Source organism: Genypterus blacodes, unplaced genomic scaffold (genome assembly GCF_046128005.1).
Source record: "Genypterus blacodes isolate CSIRO-AG114 ecotype Tasmania unplaced genomic scaffold, CSIRO-AGI_Gbla_v1 ptg000055l_1, whole genome shotgun sequence".
Lineage (NCBI taxonomy): Eukaryota > Metazoa > Chordata > Actinopteri > Ophidiiformes > Ophidiidae > Genypterus > Genypterus blacodes.
The window spans coordinates 4,860,631-4,883,365 of record NW_027466867.1 but is presented as its reverse complement, the minus strand read 5'-3'; the positions used below and the strand labels follow the sequence as shown (position 1 = coordinate 4,883,365).

The following is a 22,735-nucleotide window of genomic DNA, read 5'->3' as shown; positions in this document are numbered from 1 at the left end:
ACTTCTCTGGGACTTTACACATAAAACAACACCATACAGGAGTTACTGTACTTTAAATGACAATGTGGTGCTGTTTTCTTTCCTTCCATACAGATGTGTGTATATCTGGGTGAACAGGCTGGATAAACGTGAATGCACTCCACATCCTTTCATTCTGCTTTATGTACAACCCATTGCATTCTGACTGCACAGCAAACAACAGACAGTCCATTGACAATGCAATGCAATGCAATGCAATGCAATGCAATGCAGTGCAGTGCTTGCGCGCGTGTGTGTGTGTGTGGCGCTGAGCTTCTGCTGCTGCTGCTGCTTGGACCTGTAGGAAGCGGCTGGCGCAGCAGAGTCCACTGTTGAGTCACTCGGCTCGGGCTCTGAGCTCACAGGAGATGACAGAGCGCAGCAGCAGCAGCAGCAGCAGCTACTACCCTTGACACCTGCGCGGAGATCGCCTCCTTGTTCCTTCGCTATTCCTCCTTATCTTAGACCCGCTGCAGTTTCACGTATTAGTTTAGTTTTGCTAGATCGTCATCTAGTCGCCAAATGCTGACTGCGAACTGCCCTCGCCTAGACTTCGATCCAACTTACTGCAAGCTAGCGTTAGCTCGCTGCTGCTACACTTCACACATCGAAGTGGCCGAATAAACATGCGGATCAACGAGGCGGATACCCCCGGGACATCTTCAACGTCAAACGCTTTCTGCTGGACACGAGTTTCTACCGGCCGCTGACTGGACTCTGTAAAGTCTCCGTGTAAGTGTTTTCGTTTGGGTGCATTTAAAACATGTGTAACCTCCATCCTGTTAGCCTGTTTGCCGTGGTAAGGGCTCACTGGTTCGCTAGCATAGCAGCTGCTCGTGGCTAACTGCTACAAACAAACGAGCTAACGCATTTAAACGCCATTGTTATATGGTCGCAAAATGATGTCGAAGCGTGCACCAGATTAAACCCACTGCTGTTTTTTCGTGTGTCTTTGCACAACTTGTTAACGTTATGGGATTTAAGTTACAAACGCAAATGCTGCTAACTAAGCCCTTGTTATCAGAGTTGGCTAACTACCGTACGTTTTGGGCTAGAAGCTTATGTTAGCTACGGTGCCCCGGCGTCATTGTTAGCATGCGATGCTGTAACCGTGTCTCATATGCGAGGGGTATTATCTTTATATGCTCTTTGATAGGACCAGACCCGGTCTAATGCTTGCTGCTTGACCCAGTTTCATGCGCGAACAAGTTGACAACCAAATTGCCAGCTTGTGATATCTTCAAGCGGTTTACCGTCATTGTGAGCTGAACCGGCTAGTATGTTTCGTTGAAAACATCACAACTAGTACGAAGTTAATTTGACGTATGCAGACCAGTCTCCGTCTGCTATAGGAATCTATCCAGCATTACTCAAGTCAAAATCACGTTGACTTCGTATTAATGGCGCTTAACATCTACAGCGGTGGTAGTATCGTGGTCCAGCGGGTTATCTGGCCCGCTACCTGTCATGGCTCGTCCAGTAGCACGTTTCTCACCGGTTTTATATTAACCAGCGATCCACGCCGCTGCTGTCAGGGACCGTAAGCAAGCATCTGCCCCCCAACTTATATCGATATATTCAACGGCGAGGATTTTAAAAATAGCGCAATGCGTATTTTGCTAATGGACCTCAACTATGTAATGAGTCAGCTAGTCGTGGAAGCAAACCGCATAACCGCGCGGAACTAACACACGCTTTCCCCCGGACTAGGATGGGAGAGGGAGAGGGGGGAAGAGAGAGAGTGAATAATGCGCCCTGTGTCATTAGATGCCCCGGGCAGCATGTTGCACTAAAAGGCCTCGCCACTGTACTCAGCATTTAATATTCTGCACGGTTCCAGCCCTCTATAGAACATGTCCTCCTCTCCAGTCTCTGTCCCACTTCATCCACATGCTGCCTCTCATTTAAGGATGGCCTGGAATGTAGCGGGTTTACCACTTTATTAGGGACACCTGCGCAATCTAACGCATCACGCACAGCAGGCCTGAAACACGAGTTCAACCAACACCTCTTAATAAATCATATGGACCCTTATTATGTAATTAAGTGCAGCCATTCATACCTTCCTATACTACTGTCACCAGAGAGTGTGTGTATGTAAGTCAATACAATGAGCACCATTGACCAATCGCCTCCAAACCTCAGGGCTTCATCATTTGCATTTGGATTTAGTTTTTGTATTTGTTGATTTGCATTAACCCATCACAGTAGGTCCAAATAAGAGACAATGGGATCATGCATGATGTCACATGTGTCATTGTTAATGACACAAGCTTTACTTTGGAGAATCATTAACGATGTCACAGTGGTTACTTGTGACATGATTGACGTTCCGGTTTGAGCACACTAGCGTATGTACTGCCCGTCAATAAGCACCAGCACCGGTCCCTCCGCCTGTATTTGAACTCACGGCTCTCCACAGCTTTCTCCAGGGTGACTGAGAGCCAGCGGTGTGAACGTTTAACACTGAAGGTGATTAGGAGAGCGCCCTTTGGCCTGCGGGGGCGCTTCACGTATTGTGTATACAATGGAGGACGACATCGCTTAGCTCAGTCCAGAGTTGTTTACCAACCCTGTGTCATGCTTTTGTGTTTTTCAGAGGGGGGGAAAGAGAGACCGGTCTTCAGAAACCAGATTGCCTGCTGACCTTTTTGACGCTGACAGATCACCAGGGACCATGCTGACCATCCTAGCTGCTGGGTCTATGTTCTTTCCAGGCCTTTTCCTCCTGTCCAAACAATGCCTGAAATCCATCCCGGCGCTGAGGTGGAGTGAGGGCGATGCAGTCATCGTATCCGCCAGGTGAGAGAACTCCTCGGGCAGTTTTGGTCTGATATGCGCAGTAATACGATAGGGGAACCACGCGGCGAGAGAGAGAGACGCCACATCTACTAACTAGACGGTGTAAAAGCTTTAATCTCATTGGCTCGTGGAGGAGATGCATTTATGTGATGTTCACTCTCCCCAGGTTGGTATCGTCAGTTCAGGCAGTCATGGCTTCTTCGGCTGGCTACATCATTGCTTCTTCCTGCGATGACATCCTTGAGGACCAGTAAGTGAATCCACTGTTATCACATTTGATTCCCCCTTCTTTGACCAGTCTGTACTGTTTGTTGACGAACAGTCCAAGGATTTAATGTTAGATAGCAGTTAGACGGTTGTGAATCAGCAGACATGTGTTCTACTGAGGTTTCTGTGGACTGCATTAGAAACGTTATTTTCTTCAGACTGTGACGAAATCTCTTCTCTCTCCCTGTTCTAAAAGGAGATCTCTATCTATCTTCCCTCTCTACACAGGCACTGGCTGACCAGCTCTTACATCGTGTTTGCCGTTCCCTACTTTGTATACGACATCTACGCCATGTTCATGTGCTATTGGTACAAACTCTGCGTCAAAGGGCACGAGGAGGCCTCTGCAGCTCCCCAGCATATGGGCACGGCACTGTTCAGCTACTTGCGCCGCGAGTTCCTCATGGTGCTACACCACGTTGTCATGGTCACCGTCTGCTTCCCCGTCTCTGTGGTAACTGTCACACATCACATTGTTGCAAAAAAACACTGCATTTTCCAGCTGTTGGTACTCAGTTTTATATGAATAGGATTCAAATCTCAAATCTAGGGAAACCCACCTCCTCACTCACTGACTGTATAATTTTATGCTTAATAATGAATCATCTCCATTGTTAAAGTCCTGAAATGCTTCACAATCGGAACGTGGAGTAGTTTAATGTGCCGTCACCTGCTGGGGCCGTGCAGCACAGCTGTGTGTGCATGCAGGCAGAGGGCCAGCGGAGCGGAGAGCGTAATGTGATTATAATCGGCAACTCTAGGAATATGCAAATTCCAAGGTGTGTATTTAAACCAGTCATTAAAGTGAGAGTGAGGTTAAGAGTGTGGCTCCCTGCTTTTGAGAGAAGCTGCTGCTCGAGCCACACTGACATGAAATCTGCACAGAGGTATGAACACGTGTCTGGATTTGGTGAATGAGTTAGGGAAACGGAAACAAAGGAGTAGTTCAGTCATTTCTTAAACCCGAACCTCTTTATCTCCACAGTTCTGGCGACAAGGAAAAGGCGATTACTTCCAGGGCGTCATGTTTATGGCCGAGCTCAGCACTCCCTCCGTCTGCCTCGGGAAAATACTCATCCAGGTAATTGTGTCGGCTCCGGAAATCGGGCAGATTTGTCGGTATTTGCATGCGCATGTTGTCACTAAAGTTCTCCTGCACTCTTCCATTTCTGTTTCCCCTTTTCCATTATACGGACAAGATATTTCCTTGTTCACGCTGTTGACCCGAGTCTCGCATGACACACCGCTGATTCATTGGTAACCTGCGAGTAGTTTGCTGGGATGAAGGTAGATCCACACGCATGGGGATGTGCTGTAGGTCTGTGTGGTCGTATGTAGAGTATGTGTGGTGAAGGTTACCCCTGCAGTGCTGCCGCCTTTTTCCCCCCCATCAGGGGCTCCCACAGCTGTTCGCCTCTGAATATAGCTCTTAGTATTTAGACGGGATATTCCACGGCTACAGTATCAGCTTGTCCTTTTTCCCCCCCTTTATCACTCGGCACCTTGCTCTTTTCCGAACCCCCCAAAAAATGCATGTGACTGTTTGATGAACAAGGTTGGGGCTGAGATCTCTTGTCCTCTCGTTACCGGGGCAATCAACACAAACAATGACCCGTGATTTTTTCTCTTTTTTTACTGCTGGGATTTCATGTAATGCTTGGATTTGTGCAGAGTGAATGAATGGGAGGGAAACCATTTGAATACACAGGCTTGTCCTCCAGTGTTATCTCACCGCAGCAGGTCCACTGCTCCGATACGATACTATTGTCAGCCGGTATAAACAAATTACAATCTGAAAAACACTTAGACAATAGCCGGGTTTCTACTGACCTGCGTGTTGCACAATTTGAACTCCCGACTTGAAAGAATTTTGTTATGGAAAAGCTCAAATTTCACGCTGGGGGGGCGAATGTTTACAGAAGTGTGGCCTAAAGGAGAGGGAGGAAAATGTGGGAACTAACTGCGGAAACGCTTACGAAATGTTTTCTCCCCTCAGCTGTGTCATCAACAGTTTGGGTGACATGGTTCATTTTTGGCTGAACGCTGTTAACGGAGTAGGATGTCACTGTAAAAGTGGCTGATGGGCATTTTCCACATAGCCCAAGTACTTGGTCAACAGAACCGGACACTCATTAAGATTAATATAAGTTTTCTTCTCATCTGTAGGATACTAATACTGTATTGCGTAAAGCGTCCAGTGGAAACCCGGCTCCTGTCCCGCTGTATCTCCTCCATCCAGCTGCGTGTTAGATGTTGACCCTCCGTCCCACTCGTTCAGTTGATGGATATATAGTGCTGGATTAACCCCTTCTGCTTTCACCGATCTGTACTGCTTGCTTTTGTTTTCTTCCTCCCTCTATCTCGAACCTCTCCTCCCTTTTTTCCTTTTTTCCGCTCTCAGTACAAACAGCAACACACTCTCCTGCACAAAGTGAATGGGGCTCTAATGCTGGTCACTTTTTTCATCTGTCGAGTCCTCCTCTTCCCTTACCTCTACTACGTATATGGAAGGTATGTCTTTCTTTCCGTCTTTCTTTTCTCATGTTCTGCTGTCTCACTGTGATTGGCTCAGTAACTTGCACAGTCACGTGATTTCCCTGTCTTGGGTTTTGCAAACGCGATTGTAATTGTCCTTGTTTGTCTGTCGTGTGGATCCAGGTACGCATCCATTCCATTCCACATGGTTCCCTTCACGGTGCCTTGGTACTGTAACGTTGGCGCCGCTCTGCTAATGGCCCCGCAGCTCTACTGGTTCTCCCTCATCTGCAGGGGCGCCCTGCGGCTGTTCCGGGGCACCCACTCCCGGAGGCCGCCCGCAAACACGGCCGCCGAAGCAAAGGAGCTCCAAGCGGACGCCGATGCACTGCCCCAGCCTGCCAACGGCTACAGCACGCGCTCCTCTGAGCCCGAGCTGACCACTCACTGAGAACGGTAGCGTGGTGGTGGTGGGGGGGGGGGAGAGAGAGGAGTAAGGGGCTTGAGGAGGGAAGCGGAATGTACCAATGAGTATGTGAAGGAGAAGTAAGGAGGGTGAAAAGGTGAGACTTGAAAAACAGTAGCAATATGAAGAAGGCTACAGAAAATGTCCTCAAATAGTGTTCGAGGTCTTTGTGGCCAGAAGTCAAACCCTACCAACCAAAGGATTTGGTGGTGTACGAATTTTGGCCACTTTGTATTTCAGCTTTGCAGTTTTTTGCGGGGGGAAACAAACGGAGTGTTCCGGCACTTAGTACTTAAAGATGTCACGCGGCACTGTGAAAGAAAGAAGTCATGCGCTGAACTGGAAAAGCGAATTGCCTGGATGTATAGCAAACAAAGATGGTCTCTTTCCCCTCATGTAGATTAAATTCAATTGCCTCTCGCCTCATGGGAAGGCAGAGCAGGGAAAAATGGGAATGTATTATATTGTATGTTAGTACATTTGCTGTAGATGGAAGGCCTGAATTCAGCTTAGTAATGAAGAGGACCTTCGAAAAAAGAAAAAAAAATCCCAGCTAAGCAGTATTTTGACTTGTTAGTGTTTACCTGTATCCTCTATGTCGTCACTGTCACTAACACAATGTAACCAACCCGCATACTGACTCATGTTTAGAGGGGAGATGAATCCTTAAGACTGTATTCTGCTGCCTTATCCTTTCGCCCGTTGCAGTTTTGTTCATTTTTGTCCCTGGAGACGGAAGAGGACCTGATGGCTGTACAGTACATAGCTGGTGTCAAACTTGTTCTGATTTTCATGTCAGTATTTGGTCAGTGTTGATTTAATTTAGTTACTTTTTGTGTTTATGTCTAATTTTTTCCGCATTTAATGTTTTTTTTTCCGAGAAACAATTTTTGGACAATGAAATTCACGATATAGAACAGAAAAATGTTTCAACTTTTTTCCGGACACCTCTGCTGTAGTGTATGCAAAGTCCCGCCAAACGTTAACGGCATGTCGGTGTAGAGCCGATTCATTCCATTTTGCTTAGTGTCAAAGTTTTTTTGTTTTTGTTTTTTGCAGGTTGCATAAAAAGAGAGCGATGCAAAGAAACAGTCACTTTAAAAATTGACTTTCCATGCATTTTGGGCAGACGAAACTTTAAAAACAAAAAAACAAAAAACAGATGATTGCTTTGGAACATTTCACTAAGGGGGCCATGACATTTGATAACTTGCTATGTTGTAGTTTAAAGGGAAGCAAAACACGACTACTTAACGTGGTAGGCAAGCGTTCCCTTGGTAACTGACTTGCGGCAAATTTGTCCATGGAAACTTCCTGGATTTTGAGCATTTTAATATTGCATGGATCTCCCCCAGTTATTGACCCATTTCTTTCACCCTGCCAGTTTGATGAACCTTCTTACCTACTTGCAAAGTGGCTTGTTGTCACCATTTTGTTTAAAACCCGCTACACTGTCCTGCAAAATGGGTCAGCAATATGAGACAAAGCTCTGAAACCATCGCCACAGGCCAGCGTGTGCCAAACCATACGGACATCTACTGTGGGCATGTCCAACACAGTGCATCCACTCCCTGTTTGTTCCTCCGGCTCATAAAGGTACTGCTTCTCGGCAACAATGAAACATTTCAATTGATGTACTGTATATTCCACAAAACTGCTCGTTATTTATTTGTAAGTATTTATTTATTTATTTGGTTTGTGGTTTTGAATGCATATTTATGCATACGTATTATACTCTATGCTTCTGAGCCTTACGTGAAGGCTGTATTGTTACTCAAACTTAGCTAAAATATACTTCTCTGTCCTGAAACTGCCTCCGGTGTTTTCTTTCCTCTGCGTTTTATCAATATATTAAAAATTGTATTTTGTCGAATTTAATTTTCCATTGTAAAGATCAACTAAGAACATTTAACTACTACAGGCACATCTTGGCCGCTAGAGGGCGCAGTTGTCCATGTATTGACAGTTATACAATCTTGAGAAATGGGAAGTGCACTGATCTCATTTCTGAGCTATATATTCTATTCTATTCTAAGAGGACTTTAATGTAATTCTATGGGCAATACATGAGGCATCTATATTCAATATGAGGAATCTAACATACTTGAAACATGCTGCAGACTAAATACAGTACACATTTTTAATATTGTTTTGGGTTCAAATGTTTATTACCATCGTACAAAACACACATAGAAAACATACAAAAGTTAATTACATAAAAAAATCAAGTTTTGCCAAAGCCTTGGAAAGCTATGAGCCTTATTCTAGGCAAAGTCTTAATACATCAGTATCTCCTCTGTCTTGGGGAGAAGATAGTGTTGGGGTTGCTGTCTCGTTCCCTCTCCTTCTCCCGCTCCTTCTGGCTGTTTGGAGACAGAGCTTCTTCCAGCTTCTTCTCACTCTTGAAGAGATCTCGCCCTGTACGCAGGATGTGCTCCTCGATTTTGCGGTGGCGCTTCATGTCAGAGAGGACCTTGTCGAGTCGTGCTTCTCTCTTCACAGAGGAGCGGGCTGAGGATCCTAGAGGGGAAAAGAAGACGGACATCATTTGCTGTCCAGCTATGATCGCTATGTTTTTAGATTATAATGAAATTCAACTGGTGGAGAAAGTCAAGTTCAAGGAAAGTGGCAGCAAATGTTAACAGTGACGTCCCAGGGGTCACTGCTGGTCATACCTGGTGTTCTGCGTCTGTTGAGGAAGGCATTTTTCGGAGTGTTTTGCAGTTGCTCCTCATCAAAGTCAAACTCTGTTGGAGTTGGCGGTCTGAAGAAAGATAAGACATTTCATGAGCCTTGTTCTATGCATTACAGCACACAAATCAATAGCCACTGGTGTGAAATAAGCGTGTCCCTAATACTCACTTGCGTTCTCTCTCCTCCCTCTCCCTTTCTCTCTCTGCCTCGTCCTCATCATCTCTCTCAGGCGAGGGGGTGCGTTCAGGTGTAGGGGGCCTTCTTGGAAGAGGCTCAAAGTTCAATTCCAGCATTTCGCCTTTAGCCAGTAGCTCATAGAGTCTTTTGATCTCTGCAGGTGGAGGCATCCAATTTTTAGGTTCCTCCATTTCCTCGTCACTGTATGCAAGCTCCCATTCAGCGTCGTCCGCCGCAGCCTGCTTTCCCTCCCCACCATCCATCACAGCGTCTGCAGGGGTGTCATCCTTGTGCGCTTCTCCCTCCATTGTGTCTCCATCTTAACAGCAGCAAAAAAAGACAAGCTCAGTTAACAGCAATGGACTGCAAAGTAAAATAGCAATTACAATGCAGCTTAATGTTCACGACTTTTATATGCAATATTATAGCAATTTGTGATCTCTCTCTCTATGGTTGTTAGGACTAGTAGAGTGACCTTTCTCGTCCTTGGCTGCTGTGTCCTTCCCTGTGGACGCTGTCATTTCGGGGTCACGTTGCTCCGTTTTGTCCTCCTCCTTGAACGCTGCGGGTTTATCAGTGTCCCTCACACCCAGCGCCTCTATGCCCTCCCTCAGTGTCGAATCTGTGGCCTCAGCCTGCATCCTTACCACTGCTGCTGGCTCAGTTTATGGCCACAGATCTGCTGAAAAAAACATGTTTGAATGAAAACACATCGGTGTAACGCCCCAAGGTAAAATACACAATGTAACTTTGGAGTCTTTTAGAGAACTACCCAAGAGTGATTTACTGCCTTAGACTTAATCTAAACGTGAATCTTAAATTAGCTAACTACAAACTGAATGCGTAACAGTGATCAAAGCCATACGCTTAATCTAATGTTAATGGCATTACACAAAATAGTCGAAAGTCTGCTCTGATCGTCACCTACTTCTAACCTGCAAATTGCAATGAACATAACAGTCCTACAATATCATACCGAATGTCCAGTGTATCACGAATTGATATTGTTGTAAATGTTACGTCCGATTATCTTCCCCGCTGAATATATTCACCAAAGCGCTCCATGAGACTGGCTATCGATAATAAACGATAATACAGAGACGTAAACATAGCGCCATTTTGGACTAAAGAAGTGTGACGTTTTCCTGGATTTGCTGCACTGCCCATTTCACTCGAGCTACCACTACATGGATAGTCAAACGTAGCCTGTATGACCGACTTCAGTCTTCTGTTTAGTATATAGATCTACGCCTGGCACGACTTCCTCCCTAGCGCAATGCATGTAGGGATTGACCAGAATACTATTGCGCGGCAATATTGGTTTAACTTTTCACTTAATTTATCACTAGCTTTACATTTATAAAGTACATCACCAATTTACGCAACACAACTATCGCATTCATATACACCAGTAAATATTAAGAAAAACGACTCTAAACTCTGCGTCAGATAGGAGCCAGTGCTTCCATCTGATTGGTTAATGCCAACTTCCGGTTTCAGCGCTCTTGGTTTGAAAAGTTTTCGGTTAGGAGGCCAAGACCGCCATTGTTAAAGTACGGTGTTTGAAATGTCGCTACCACGGAGACACGGGAATTAACAAACTAATATAGTGTTAGTATTCACCCGCCATAAAGGTAAGTTCCAATAATGCGTATTTTACACATTTATGGGCGAATGTGTCACCGCCTTATGAGAGGAAGTTGAGAAGCAAGAGAAATGTAAACGTGGCATGTTTGTTATTAGCTAGTTAGCTAAAGCCAGAATCTGTAAACTTAACTCGACTAACATTAATACACCTAGAAAACAGGAATCGTCATAGTTATTATCCATGGTCTGTATTTTTTGCTGCATAGATATGGCTCATCGTGTGGCGGTATCGGATGGAGGAGGAGGAGGCAAGAAGACGTCCAGGGTTCGTGTAGCGGTTCGTCTGAGACCTTACATAGATAAAGAGGATGATAAGAGTGAGGGCCCGTGTGTCAGGGGCCTGGACCGCCAGAACCTGGAGATAGTCAACTGGAGGAACGCTACAGAAACGGTCAAGTACCAGTAAGTATTAAACTGCCTATTTTCTACATATTTTCCATAGTTATGGGGAGAAACTCCTGTGTATTCTTTACTTGCATCCAGCAGATAATTATAAGTCACATATGTTTTTTTTTTTTTGCAGTTTTGATGTGTTTCATGAGGAGAAAACAACCCAGCAAGAGGTTTTCCTCTCATCGGTGAAGCCCATTCTGCCCCATTTACTAAACGGACAGAATGCCAGTGTTCTTGCCTATGGACCCACAGGAGCTGGTATGTTGCGCCAAGTCTGGTTATATTATCTGCATAAACTTATAATAAATAAATATGCTATAAAGTAGGCAGGAATGTTGAAAATATTCCAACCCAGAATCTTGCATTTGCCCCTTTAAATGACTAAACTACCTTGTGAAACAGTATTGAAGGAGTTTTGCCGTCTGTATACCCCTGAACATGTTTCTTCCTGCTGACTGTTTCCTTTGGCAGGTAAGACACACACCATGTTAGGCAGTCCAGAGGAGCCGGGCGTGATCCCCCACGCCGTCCGTGAGGTCTTCAACTTAGTGAAAGCTAAGGATGAAGATGACGGGTGGGACTACAGAGTCGGCATGTCGTATTTGGAAATTTACAACGAGAAGGTACAATCGGTTTGAAAGTTTTTAATCTTTTAATGATGAGAAGAAGAGATAACATGAGCTAGATCATCATATCCTCCTCGTGTCTTTCTTCCAGGTATTGGATCTTTTGTCGCCCAGCTCCCAGGACCTGCCCATCCGAGAGGACAAGGACAAGAACATCCTCATCCCGGGACTCACACACACACCGCTCTCCTCCTTCTCGGACTTTGACAGCCACTTTGTCCCCGCCAGCCTCAACCGCACCACCGCCTCCACCAAGCTGAACCAGCGCTCCAGTCGGAGCCACGCGATCCTCCTCATCAAGGTTTGACACGAAACTGGAAACCTCCAGAGAACAGGCCGTTCCTTCACTACAGCCAATTTATTCTATCACCGCTTTGTCTGGGATTTAACGGCCTCCTTTTTATGCCAAAGAGTAAATCTCAGATGGTCGGTGAACTGAAGCTTGCCCGTGTATTGCTGTGTGTAATGCTTGACTAACAAAGGAGGGGGGGAAGCATCTTAAACAGGTCGTGGCCTCGGTGCAGTAGGCCAGGATTTGGTAGCAGGTGCTGAAATCAAGTCTCTCTTGCAACTCTCCCATTGGCATCTTCTGGGCTTTGTGGGATCATTCTGAGAGAGATACACACACTGGTGCTCCTTGTCATTCTTCTTCTCCGGTGTTGCATGAAAACACTATCTCACATTCTCCACTCATCTCTTCATCTCTCCGTCCCTTCTGTTTCCTTTCTGCCTGACCCTTCTCCCTTCCCAGCTTCTGAAATTCTAATCTTGTCTCTGATCCACCAGGTGGTGCGGACCCAGCGCTCCCTGCCCAACCGGCAGCAAACGGGCAAATTGTACCTGGTGGACCTGGCCGGCTCTGAGGACAATCGCCGTACTGGCAACCAGGGCATCCGCTTGAAGGAGAGCGGTGCCATCAACCTGTCCCTCTTCACCCTGAGCAAAGTAGTGGACTCGCTCAATTCTGGCACGAGCGGCCGGGTGCCGTACAGAGACAGCAAACTGACCCGGCTGCTCCAGGACTCTCTGGGCGGCTCGGCTCATTCACTCATGATCACCAACATTGCGCCCGAGTACAAGTTTTATTTTGACACCTTCACTGCGCTGAACTTTGCTGCCAAATCAAAGCTGATCGTGAACAAGCCCTTCACTCGAGAGACGGTGACCGTGCCTGCGCTGCAAGGTGAGTGGGCTCTGTGCGACGGGACGGCACTCTCAGATCCGTGTACATATTCCCTCTGGTAGACAAATGTTGGTATCACAAGGCCCTGAAGCATAAAAGGAAACTGAGACGGCACAGAAACGCACGCGCTGACAGAATGTGATGACGCATCACATCCAAGACATCAGTGATACAAAATAGCTGCTATCTTTGGCTGTGACGGCTGTAACTTAAGTCCAGCATCCTCATGGCTTTCCATTGCTCGTTTATTTGCCTCCCTCTCTCCCTCCCTCCCAGGGAGAGTTTCAATGTGTTTTAGTTGGTTGCGTTCAGATTTTGCACAATTTCATCTTCTATTTGCCGTCTTTAGTGCGGCTGTGTCATCTTCATCTTAGTTGCTTTATACTCCCTAGAAAGCCTGTAAGCACTGTGGCTGGAGTGCAGTGAATACTAAAGCCTTTATGTCTCCTCTGCCTGGCGTCTCCAGTGAAACGGTCCAGGGAGGACAGCGAGCCAGGGGGCTCTGGCACCGAGCCACACAGAAAGAGGCAGAAAGATGAGAAGAAATCTGCCCAGGATGCTCCCTCACCCCAAACAGCTCTTTACAGGTTGAAGCACACATACACACTCACACACACACATGCTGAGTCATTTCTTGTCTGGCTAATCCGATTCTGTGTTTGTGTCTAGCTGACATCTTGACTTCCTTGTTCACTGTTCACACACTTGGTTGTCTACACATCTTTTCTTGGCTCATCCTCTTTTCCGTGTCTCTCCTTCAGTCCATCAGAACAGTCAGTGCCCGACAGGCTCCTGGCTCTGGAAAGATTCTGCCAAGACAAAGACAGGCTGAACATGCTGGAAGAGCTGGCTAAGTCTCGCAAAGAGATTCAGGTGAGGATATATTTAAAGTAACAATCGAGTCCTAGATGTTCTCTATAGCTCCTCATTTGTCTCATCGGGTTAATGAGCACAAACTTCCGCTCCTCTGTATTAATCTTTGACCTCCCTTGCATCCCACGTTTTGCAGGAGCTCAAACGGAAGCAGAAGGAGTTTGAGAGCAAGGCGGCGTTACTCAGCCGGCCCAGGCAGGAGCCCGCCGCCTTCAGGGCCAAAGTGGCTCCACTGCAGTCTACAGCCATGAAACCCAAAAAGCAGCAGGCTGTGGTCCAACCCCTGCAAGGTGAAGAAAGAAAGCACCACTGATGGATTGATTACTGCAACCTGTTCCCCAATGTGTTAATTCAAGACCTCTTGTACAACTTCATTCCTTGAATTGTTGTTGGACCGGGACATTTGTAAGAAAAGCCATGACCTTGGCAGAATTGTCCGTTCCTCCCTAAAAGAGCCGTCACTCACCGCTTCTGTCACATTGAATCACCGGAGCGACGCGTGAGCAGCAATCTGACACCAGAGCTCAGTCTACAATACAGGAGCCCAAAAATGGATCAAATGACGATGAGGAAGGATAATTTTTTTCATCCCTCAGCAGCTTTGAGAGTGAGCCAGAGGTCTCGCTTTGGCACCAGTGTTGTCATGTGTCAGGCTGGGAAACGGCACTGTGTTTTTCCATCAAGTTTAAGCAGCAATTTCTTTTCATTTCCTTTTTGTTTGTTGCATAGTGTTTATCTTGCCGACGCACCGTTCTGTCGTAGTAAACGCTAAACTGTTCTCCTCCCTCAGAGTCCCAGTTCCAGCCTCTTCAGCAGCTTGCAGTCGTCAAAAAGCAGTCGGTCTGCACCAAGAAGAAAGAGAAGAAGCTCTCGGATCGAGTCGAGGTCAGCAGCTGTGTGTGTGTGTGTGTGTGCTGAGCTCCACAGCTGCAGATTAAAGCAGCTGATGTTGGGGCTAGCTTCACCTTGGGGTCGTCTTTTGTCTAAGGCTCATGTTGTAATGTGTCTAGAGCTGAGCAAGCCAAACGTGAATGGGCCAGATTTTCATGCAGACTTTTGCACTTTTCCTTTCATAAAGTCTGGCGTTCGTCTGAAAGCCGTTATAATGTTGTGCCCCTGCTTCCTCTCCCAGCTGCCGGACGGTAAGGAGAACGCAAAGCAGGACGGCTGGGTGTCTCTCCTGGACACATCGGTGCTGGAGGAGTCCAGGCAGGCGATCCTGCGCGTTCTCAACGCCGGCTCGCTCAAAGACCTGAAGGGCCTGCAGCAGATCGGCGACAAGAAGGCCAAACTCATACTGGGCTGGAGGGAGATCAACGGCCACTTCGCAAAGGTCAGTGGCGAGAACCCAGACCACAGAACGCATTCACCAGATTTGATGTTGCTCTTTGAAATCCTTTTGTGTGGTTTTTCATTTCCTGTTTGTGTTCCTGCAGGTGGAGGATCTTACAAAGGTGGAGGGCATGACAGAAAAGAGGTTCTCCTCCTTTATGAAGGTAAACAAAGGTCTCACTAACATATATGCATATTTATATGGCTTACTATTACATAGGACGTTCACTATATTGTGATATTGATGCCTTACTGACTGCTAACTGTTTTGTAATTTTACTTTTCCTCCAGGCAAACATCCTGAGTGCAATTGGGAAGTGATTGTTATATTCCTCATATTCATAAAGATGGAGTTCCATTGTGTGTGTGTGTGTGTATATAGCCTTTTTTTTGGCCTTTTTATTCTTCCGTCTTGTTTTATGCTATGATGTTTTTGTAGTTGCTCCTGTTGTCCACGTGGGGGCGCCTCGTCTCTTTTCATAAACACGTTTCTCACGTATTCACCAGTCCGCTTTGTGTTTATTTGGAAATGCTGATTAAACCCCCCTGTTCGCGGTCTCATATGAGCCACATGTATCTCACACACACTCGCCCCTCATCAGTTTATCATCATATATCATTTTTGTGACATAATTCTGGCCTTGACCTCGTAATCGAGCTAATTTACGCGTCTGCCTCGCCCTCTGATGGTGCATCTCCGGTCGCGGGGGATCCGGTGACATCGGCTTTGATTTTTCTGGCTGAAATCGGGAAGAAGCTTTGATCCAACACCCTCCATCCATCCATCCATCCTCCCATGCCTCCTCCCACCACACGGAGCCCCGTCCGCTTTCACTTTATCTCTCTCACTCACGACGCCCCCTCCTCCTCCTCCTCCTCTTCTTCCTCCTCCTCTTCATCCGATCCACCCTGACAACCCGGAGACTCCCATCCCATCCGGAGCCGAGCACACTGCGCTGTATCGCGGAGCACCCAGCAGCCAATCCTGCCTCCCTATCACGCAACAAAAGGACGGGATCCTACTCGAATAATCTCATCACGTTCCAACGATGCGTTTAAATTCATTTGACCTGAAAATAAAAACAACAGCGATGCCAAATCGTGGGGGGAATCTCCGTGTGTGTTGAAGCTGCTGGATTTATACAAAACAAAAAAAAGGTGAGTTCTGCGTTTTGATTACAACCTCACGTTTTGAATTTACTACACATCGTAAATCGGTGCTCGTCGTTACCGTGGAGCCTCATCGTGGGTTCTCCTCACTCTCTCTCTATTCACGTCTCCCTTTGTGATTCCTCCGCGTTGTTGTGTATGTGTAAGACGGCGGCCACCATATGCCAGCCTTATGTACACATGATGAAACAAAAGCAGATGGTATGTACACACCTGCACACAGACTGAGGCTGCTGGTGTTATTCCATCTGCCTTTGTAGTCCCGCTGTGCTCTGCCTTTTATTCCACACAGCCAGAATGTCATTTATATTATTGTTCTAAAGCCTCAGTATGGATCAGTGCTTCAAATCTGTGTCTCCAGCTGGTTTGTTAATGATTTATTATGGGGAAAAAATGCAAAAATATGAAGATTAGTGATGTGACCTGAGATCAGAGTGGATTATAAAGGGGGGATTATGCAGAGGGTGAATGTTTATCCAGCTTTTGTTTACACTGATTGTTGAACCATTATCCCCACAGGTGTAATTACAGACAACAGGCAGAAGTCTCATTTTGCCCGTCAGCATGTCTCTGAACGCCATGCCAGCTCCCTCCGTCTGGCCCGGCGACGAGCAGCCGTCGCTCCTCGACCAGGACGCCTCCCTGTCGTGCCAAGTCCCCGTCTCTCTGCCCTGCCCAGCCCTCGGAGACGACGACCAGTTCGACCACGACGACAGCCGCAGGCCCTCCTGCAACAACTCCAAAGCAGAGCTGGTCATTGTGATCAACGAGAAACTGAAGAACAGTAAGTGACACTGAGTCCACATTGTTTGAGAGGACCTGTGAGGACGTTGGGTTTGTCAGTATTTGCATCATTTGCTCATTTGTGGTCTCTAGGTAATGGCATCCACTCGGAGCCTTCAGAGAGCGCCTCCCCTGTCATCTCCACTCCTCCCAGAAGACAACACTCCGTCTCCTACCCCCATCACGGCAAGACCCGCAAGGGCAGCAGGGCGGGATCCGTCGCCTACACTGCCTTCTCCCCCCGGCCGTCCATCTCTCGCCACTCCAGCATCGCCACCAACCCGCCCTTGGACCGGACCAAGGTGAAAGACTACCTCTTCCTGTCCGTGCTGGCCTGCTTCTGCCCCGTCTGGCCCATCAACATTGTGGGATTTGTCTACTCAATCATGGTGAGTTATGACGTATGGTGTTGTTGTTTTTCTGCTAAATCATCTCAGCACACTTGTATCTCTTAACATCCCTCTTGGCTCCGTCTGCCCTCAGTCCAAGAACAGCCTGGAGCAGGGAAACCTGGACGGCGCCGTTCGTCTGGGACGCGTTGCCAAGATGCTCTCCATCGTGTCGCTGGTTGGAGGGACGGTCATCATCATCGCCTGCATCGTCAACCTGGCCAGTGAGTGCCCCAAATCTAACCTTTAACCTTTACCTCACACCTGTATAAGTTGACCTTTTCTATTGAACTGACAACAACAACTCGCTGATCTTGTTGCCTCTTACGATTCTGCAGTTTTGGCCTCAACGCCAATGTCTTCTCGCTCTTTCTTCCTTCCAAATCGACGGAAGATTTACTTGATTGGAACCACAATCTGATCATGTCTAGTCCGTTTTAGGTGCTAATTCATCCTCGCTGGTAGACGTTACACTCTACTTAGTATCCCTACACCAGCCATAACACACTCCAGGTATCGGTGTTACACTACAACTAATAAACCCCATCAGACCCCAAACTGCTGTTTCATCATGTTTCTCATCCAGTGCAATTGTGTGTGTGTGTGTGTGTGTGTGTGTGTGTGTGTGTGTGTGTGTGTGTGTGTGTGTGTGTGTGTGGTCCATATGCTCACACTCCTCTCTCTACATTCACCGTACGTTTCAAATCAAAAGAGATGAGAGATCGGTGATTTCTCATGTGTGCAGGCGGAGGTCAGTCAGTTTAACCCTTTACTTGCCTCTCTCACTGTCAGGACTATGATATGTACTTAGAAAGCACAAATTTGCAGCATGTTGGGTCTCATTAGGAGGAGAAACGCTCTCATTAACGCACTCACAGTCTGGAAGAGAAACCGTACGATAGTTACAGTGCTCTGGGAGTCAACAAGCCTTGTTTTTCTCATTACATAACCGTCCTCTGTGGTGTGGTGTGTAACTGTATGCGTCCATATTGAGTTGCAGAATTTAAATGCTTCCTTTTCTGTCTTTCCTCAGTAAATGTGAAAACCTGAGTTCCAACCCAAGATAAAAACCGGATAAGGGCGATTTTGACCGCCTGGCCGGCCGCCTGCACCACCATCTTTACCGCCTAGTCATTACCTGGATGTGACAAACACACACCTCATACACAGCACTTACTTATATTTCTGTAATCTATACCAACCCCTTCACTAATGGAAGACAATACAATATGCAAATGCTGCTGCTCCGAGTCAGGGAGAGAGGAGGAGGAGGAGGAGGAGGAGGAGGAGGAGGAGGGGGGTCTTTGTCCGTGCCATGCTGATAGATGCAGCGGGGGGACTCCCACTAATCGATCCCCTTTGTGTTGTGGGTTACAAAAATAATCCAACTTGCTCATGAACCCTGTGAAGGACTCAGAAACAGGGAGGTGACAGGAGAATGGCAGCAGAATGTAAAACACCTCCCAGCTTTCAGTGCCACATGTGATTCCCAACATCAAAATGTCCACACACCCTCCAACCCCACGCCCCCCACATCAGGATGCATCAGAATTTCAGCTAGCCACGGCAAATCCCCTGGGATGTACGCAGAGAGGCTCTGGAATCTGTGTTTCACTGGAATGTCGCAGGGCGGAAATCCATCCCCTTCACTTCCGAGAAGAAACGCTCTCAGTCACAATATGTCCTTGTTTCAGACTACCTGTCTCCTCTCCCCTCCCCTCCCCCCATATGTTTTGTGTTCTAGTCAGAATGCATGAGGGGCAAAGAGGATGAGAACGAGCTTTACAACGGAGCAGCTTTGGGTGCTATAATTGAAGAGGTTTAAGGAAGATTGCACTGTCATCAGGAGAGAAACGGGGGTGAAAAACACGTGCCAAAACAAACAACAACAACAACACAGAAGGCTTCTTGCTTGTAAAGTCGTTTGCTTTGCTCCCAACTAACAAGATTAACAGATATGCCGTTGATGTAATGAGGATCATAAAGTTTCTCTTCTCTTCTCTCTCTGTCTCAATCCCCGCCGACTGTTCTTCTGACGCTCTTCTTCTCCAGCAAAGCTACTTGTCGTATGTCTTCTTTAGCTTTTGATAATGTTTATAAAAAATGACTTTGGGGCAAACAACGACCCCCTCCCCCTCCCCTTAGACAGTTTTGAACCTGTAATTTCCTAATGTGCTCTTGAAATACCGAGCCAGGTTTGTAGAGGCGGTGACGGTGTTTGTATGCATATTCAAGCGTCGCTGTTTTTGCCTAACAAATGAAATAGTTTGTGGTCGCAGTCAAATGCATTTGGCAGGATGATGACCTACATCACGAGGACGTGAGCCTGCGGGCAGCTTTGCTCTTTAACAACCACACACACACACACACACACACACACACACAAAGATTGTGGCATTTTTGTGTCCCACTCTGTGATAATTACAGCTCCAAAGTGTTACTCAAGTTATCTCTCAAACAGGCTGCGATGAACCAAAAGCCGCAGCGTTCACACAGAAGGCCAAAGGTCAACATGTAGCAGCTCCCCATTTTGTTGTTGTGCGCAGTAGGCTAGTCTCTTTTGATGACTTCTGTGTCGTTGCGATATAGTTTGTGGGAGTGATCACAGTCCTGTGGAGACCACTTTTTCTATTCTCATTTATTAAAGCTCCTCCTCGACCTGCAACTCTCACTGTGATCTCAAACAAGAACGGAAAAATCTTAAATGTAGCTTTCCGTCTCTACTCGTATCCGGGATTTTTTTTCTGGAGTCTCCTCGGTTCACAAGATCAATTTTCTGTAATGATTGATACGCTACTTTTCCTCTGTTAGCACTTAGTTGTGTACATTTTTACTCTTAATCCACATTTTATGTATTCTGCAGATATAAACCTCAATATTGTGGCTGTAGGTAGTTCTATTCTAACACACAAGCTGTCATTTAGCCTGGTGACAGTCGTTGTGGTGATACCTCTCGGCTTCTATACTCTCTGTGCTTATTGGCATGTTGTGAATTTTTTTAAAAACTGGTGTACGATTATAAAAAGTCAAATTCCCCAGGATAACGTTGCACTCGGGATATTGTAAACTTCTGAAGCATATTCATAATAAAGACACGATGCATGAAATGTGTTTGAAGTCTTTTCCTTTGGTTGAGGTTGAGGCTGTGGAGCTGCAGCCACCGAGGAGACGTCGATCGCTTGACTTGTATGTATTTGATTGTTGCAGTAGTTGTCAAAATGTTGTATATGGTTTCCAGTGCCCTCTAGTGGTAAGATAGATGAGTGGAACCAGAAGGAAACGCTCTTAATGTGGCAAATTAATCACAAACAAAATGTGTATTCACTTCTTCACAGTTCAATTATTATTCATTTTACAAAATAAGTTGTATAATGGAGCCTGACTCATCCGTATCCTCACTATTTACCTCTAACCTGAGTGGGCGTCGGCTCATTTTTAGTACAGAACTCACAGGCGGGATGTTTTTGTCCTGTTATTTGCCTTAAATTTGCTTGCTTGCTTGTTAAAACTCGTGAATCACTGGATTGTTGCATCCAGGCTGTAAGATTGTGTCTGTAAACAGTCTGGGAATGATATAATGTCACAGCCAGGGGGCACATCATTAGTTAGGGACTGAAGTCGGTAAACATCAATTTGTTTGAGGGGGTAGAGCCCATAAATGAGCACATAAACATACGTCTAATATTCCACCAAATGGGGACGACTCCCCTGCAGAAACATAAACATGTGACGGCACAGCAGTTAAATTTAATCGCCTGCAACGGCAAGATCAGCTCATTCACAACAGTTTTCAATTTTAATGGCTCTGGGCCTCGGCAGTAAAGACGGGGGAAGAGGAGTGTGGACACACACACACACACACACACACACACACACACACACACACACACACACACACACACACACACACACGCACACACCCACCCACACACACGCTCACACACACGTGCTTGTGTGTCGGATTAATGTGCACTCAGATTTATGTGGATTCATAAAACGACCAAATTCAGCCTAATTGCACCAGGAGACAAAAACAGGCCGAGACAGTGTGCACTCTATCTGTATGTCTGTCTATCCATCTGTCTATCTGTCTGTCTCTCTCTCTCTCTCTCTATCAGTATTCTCTTGCAGTATCCAATATCTGCAAACGGCACGATGGCACGTACCAAAGTTATGACTTTGACATTGGGAAAATAGTTTGGATTCAGCTATTTTAAGAGTAAGACACAGAGTGGAGTTCAGTTCGGGATTGGAGGACAGGAAGTGTCCACATCCAGATGCAGGAAGTGGGTCAGCATCTGGACTTTAGAGGATCTTTGCCATTGGGAGATTGATGTATCAGACATTTTGGCTTCTGTTTGTGTATTTACCAAAGAACAAGTGCACAAGCATCAGGATTTGAGCCGAGCCTGTATGGCTCAGCTGGTGAGGTGCCAGACTTTGGGGGATCAGATTGTTCTTGGCTTGAGTCCCAGCTCCAGTGTTTTTTTCCTCCATTACACTGAAGTGCTGCTAGTTAAAGTACAGTTTATATTTAAAGCCTATGCACAAATTCCAAAAACATTATTTATCCCTAATATCAATCATTTTTAGATGTTATTACTGTTATGTCAGTCAAAACCTTTTTTTAAAAATACATATATATATATGAAAAGATGGTGGCTGCATGTTAACAACATGTTTGATTCTTTCCATTTCAAGAATCTCAATGGCGAACTGAGGAGCTGATCAGCGAGGGTAAGGCTCTGCACTATCTGATTGCTCTCATTACCACTAAAACTTGCTGTTCAGACACTTTCCTTAATGCCTACCAGAGAGGATAGTATGATATTAAAGTGTTGGAGTGTTTGTCCCACTCTCCCTGTGCTGTGATACCTGAGCACACCTGCCACACTTCCTTCCCTCATCCCTCGTTCCCTCATCAAAGCTTCATCTTAACCCTGACCAGGTGGCAGTGATGACCCCATTATTAGTGGAATAACAAGGCAGCCACATGCTCAGAGTGGATTCTGAGCTCTCCCCTGTGACGCTGTAATATCATTACCAGAGCTCTCACTGTGCAAATGATACTTACCCACTACAATAGTGAATCCGTAAGTGTCTTCATCTCAATTTCCTTTTTATTTCCCAAAGCCATTTTCCTATAGTAGCTTTGTTGTGATGCAGAGTGATTTAACTGCCGCTTTTGTTTGCAGTTTGTATACCAGTTGTAACATTCACATCCCCCCCCCCCCCCCATGACTGAATTAATTCAATATAAGTGCTCAGTCAGTACTGATAATAATCATTATTAATTATCGTCCTGATATCTGGATGGAGTGACGGGCTCTGTGGAAACATTTGTCAACGTTTCGGCCCATAACTGCAGGTGCAGATATTAGACACTAGATGGCAGTATTGACTTTATTAGTTCGCCTCTTGGCTGTTGACGAACGACTGA

General features: G+C 46.2%; 4 protein-coding genes across 5 annotated transcripts; 3 read left to right on the top strand and 1 right to left on the bottom strand.

Annotated features, from left to right (window-relative positions):
* Positions 1-350: 350 nt before the first annotated feature.
* Positions 351-7,668, top strand: tlcd3bb (TLC domain containing 3Bb). The gene is made up of 7 exons (XM_076152085.1): positions 351-750; positions 2,618-2,820; positions 2,987-3,070; positions 3,316-3,541; positions 4,073-4,168; positions 5,489-5,598; positions 5,746-7,668. The coding sequence occupies exons 2-7, from the start codon at positions 2,696-2,698 to the stop codon at positions 6,011-6,013; spliced, it is 909 nt and encodes a 302-aa protein (XP_076008200.1). The 5' UTR covers positions 351-750; positions 2,618-2,695; the 3' UTR covers positions 6,014-7,668.
* A 517-nt stretch (positions 7,669-8,185) lies between these two features.
* Positions 8,186-10,060, bottom strand: pagr1 (PAXIP1 associated glutamate-rich protein 1). 2 transcript variants are annotated; one of them, XM_076151950.1, is made up of 5 exons: positions 9,876-10,060; positions 9,375-9,581; positions 8,891-9,218; positions 8,704-8,792; positions 8,186-8,548 (listed from the first exon to the last, which is right to left on the bottom strand). In XM_076151950.1, exons 2-5 carry the CDS (start codon positions 9,538-9,540, stop codon positions 8,313-8,315), a joined length of 819 nt encoding a protein of 272 aa, XP_076008065.1. In that variant the 5' UTR covers positions 9,541-9,581; positions 9,876-10,060; the 3' UTR covers positions 8,186-8,312. The 2 variants fall into 2 exon arrangements, with proteins under 2 accessions (XP_076008065.1, XP_076008064.1); XM_076151949.1 differs by having other exon boundaries at positions 9,375-9,578.
* Positions 10,061-10,415: 355 nt separating this feature from the next.
* On the top strand, positions 10,416-15,624 carry kif22 (kinesin family member 22). The gene is made up of 13 exons (XM_076151492.1): positions 10,416-10,533; positions 10,753-10,948; positions 11,070-11,197; positions 11,411-11,562; positions 11,657-11,866; positions 12,352-12,748; positions 13,215-13,335; positions 13,510-13,621; positions 13,758-13,911; positions 14,412-14,506; positions 14,754-14,954; positions 15,058-15,117; positions 15,245-15,624. The coding sequence occupies exons 2-13, from the start codon at positions 10,755-10,757 to the stop codon at positions 15,272-15,274; spliced, it is 1,854 nt and encodes a 617-aa protein (XP_076007607.1). The 5' UTR covers positions 10,416-10,533; positions 10,753-10,754; the 3' UTR covers positions 15,275-15,624.
* A 237-nt stretch (positions 15,625-15,861) lies between these two features.
* LOC143002065 (trafficking regulator of GLUT4 1-like) lies at positions 15,862-20,391 on the top strand. Its single transcript, XM_076152004.1, has 5 exons — positions 15,862-16,111; positions 16,643-16,907; positions 17,000-17,295; positions 17,390-17,519; positions 18,329-20,391. The coding sequence occupies exons 2-5, from the start codon at positions 16,688-16,690 to the stop codon at positions 18,343-18,345; spliced, it is 663 nt and encodes a 220-aa protein (XP_076008119.1). The 5' UTR covers positions 15,862-16,111; positions 16,643-16,687; the 3' UTR covers positions 18,346-20,391.
* Positions 20,392-22,735: the final 2,344 nt, after the last annotated feature.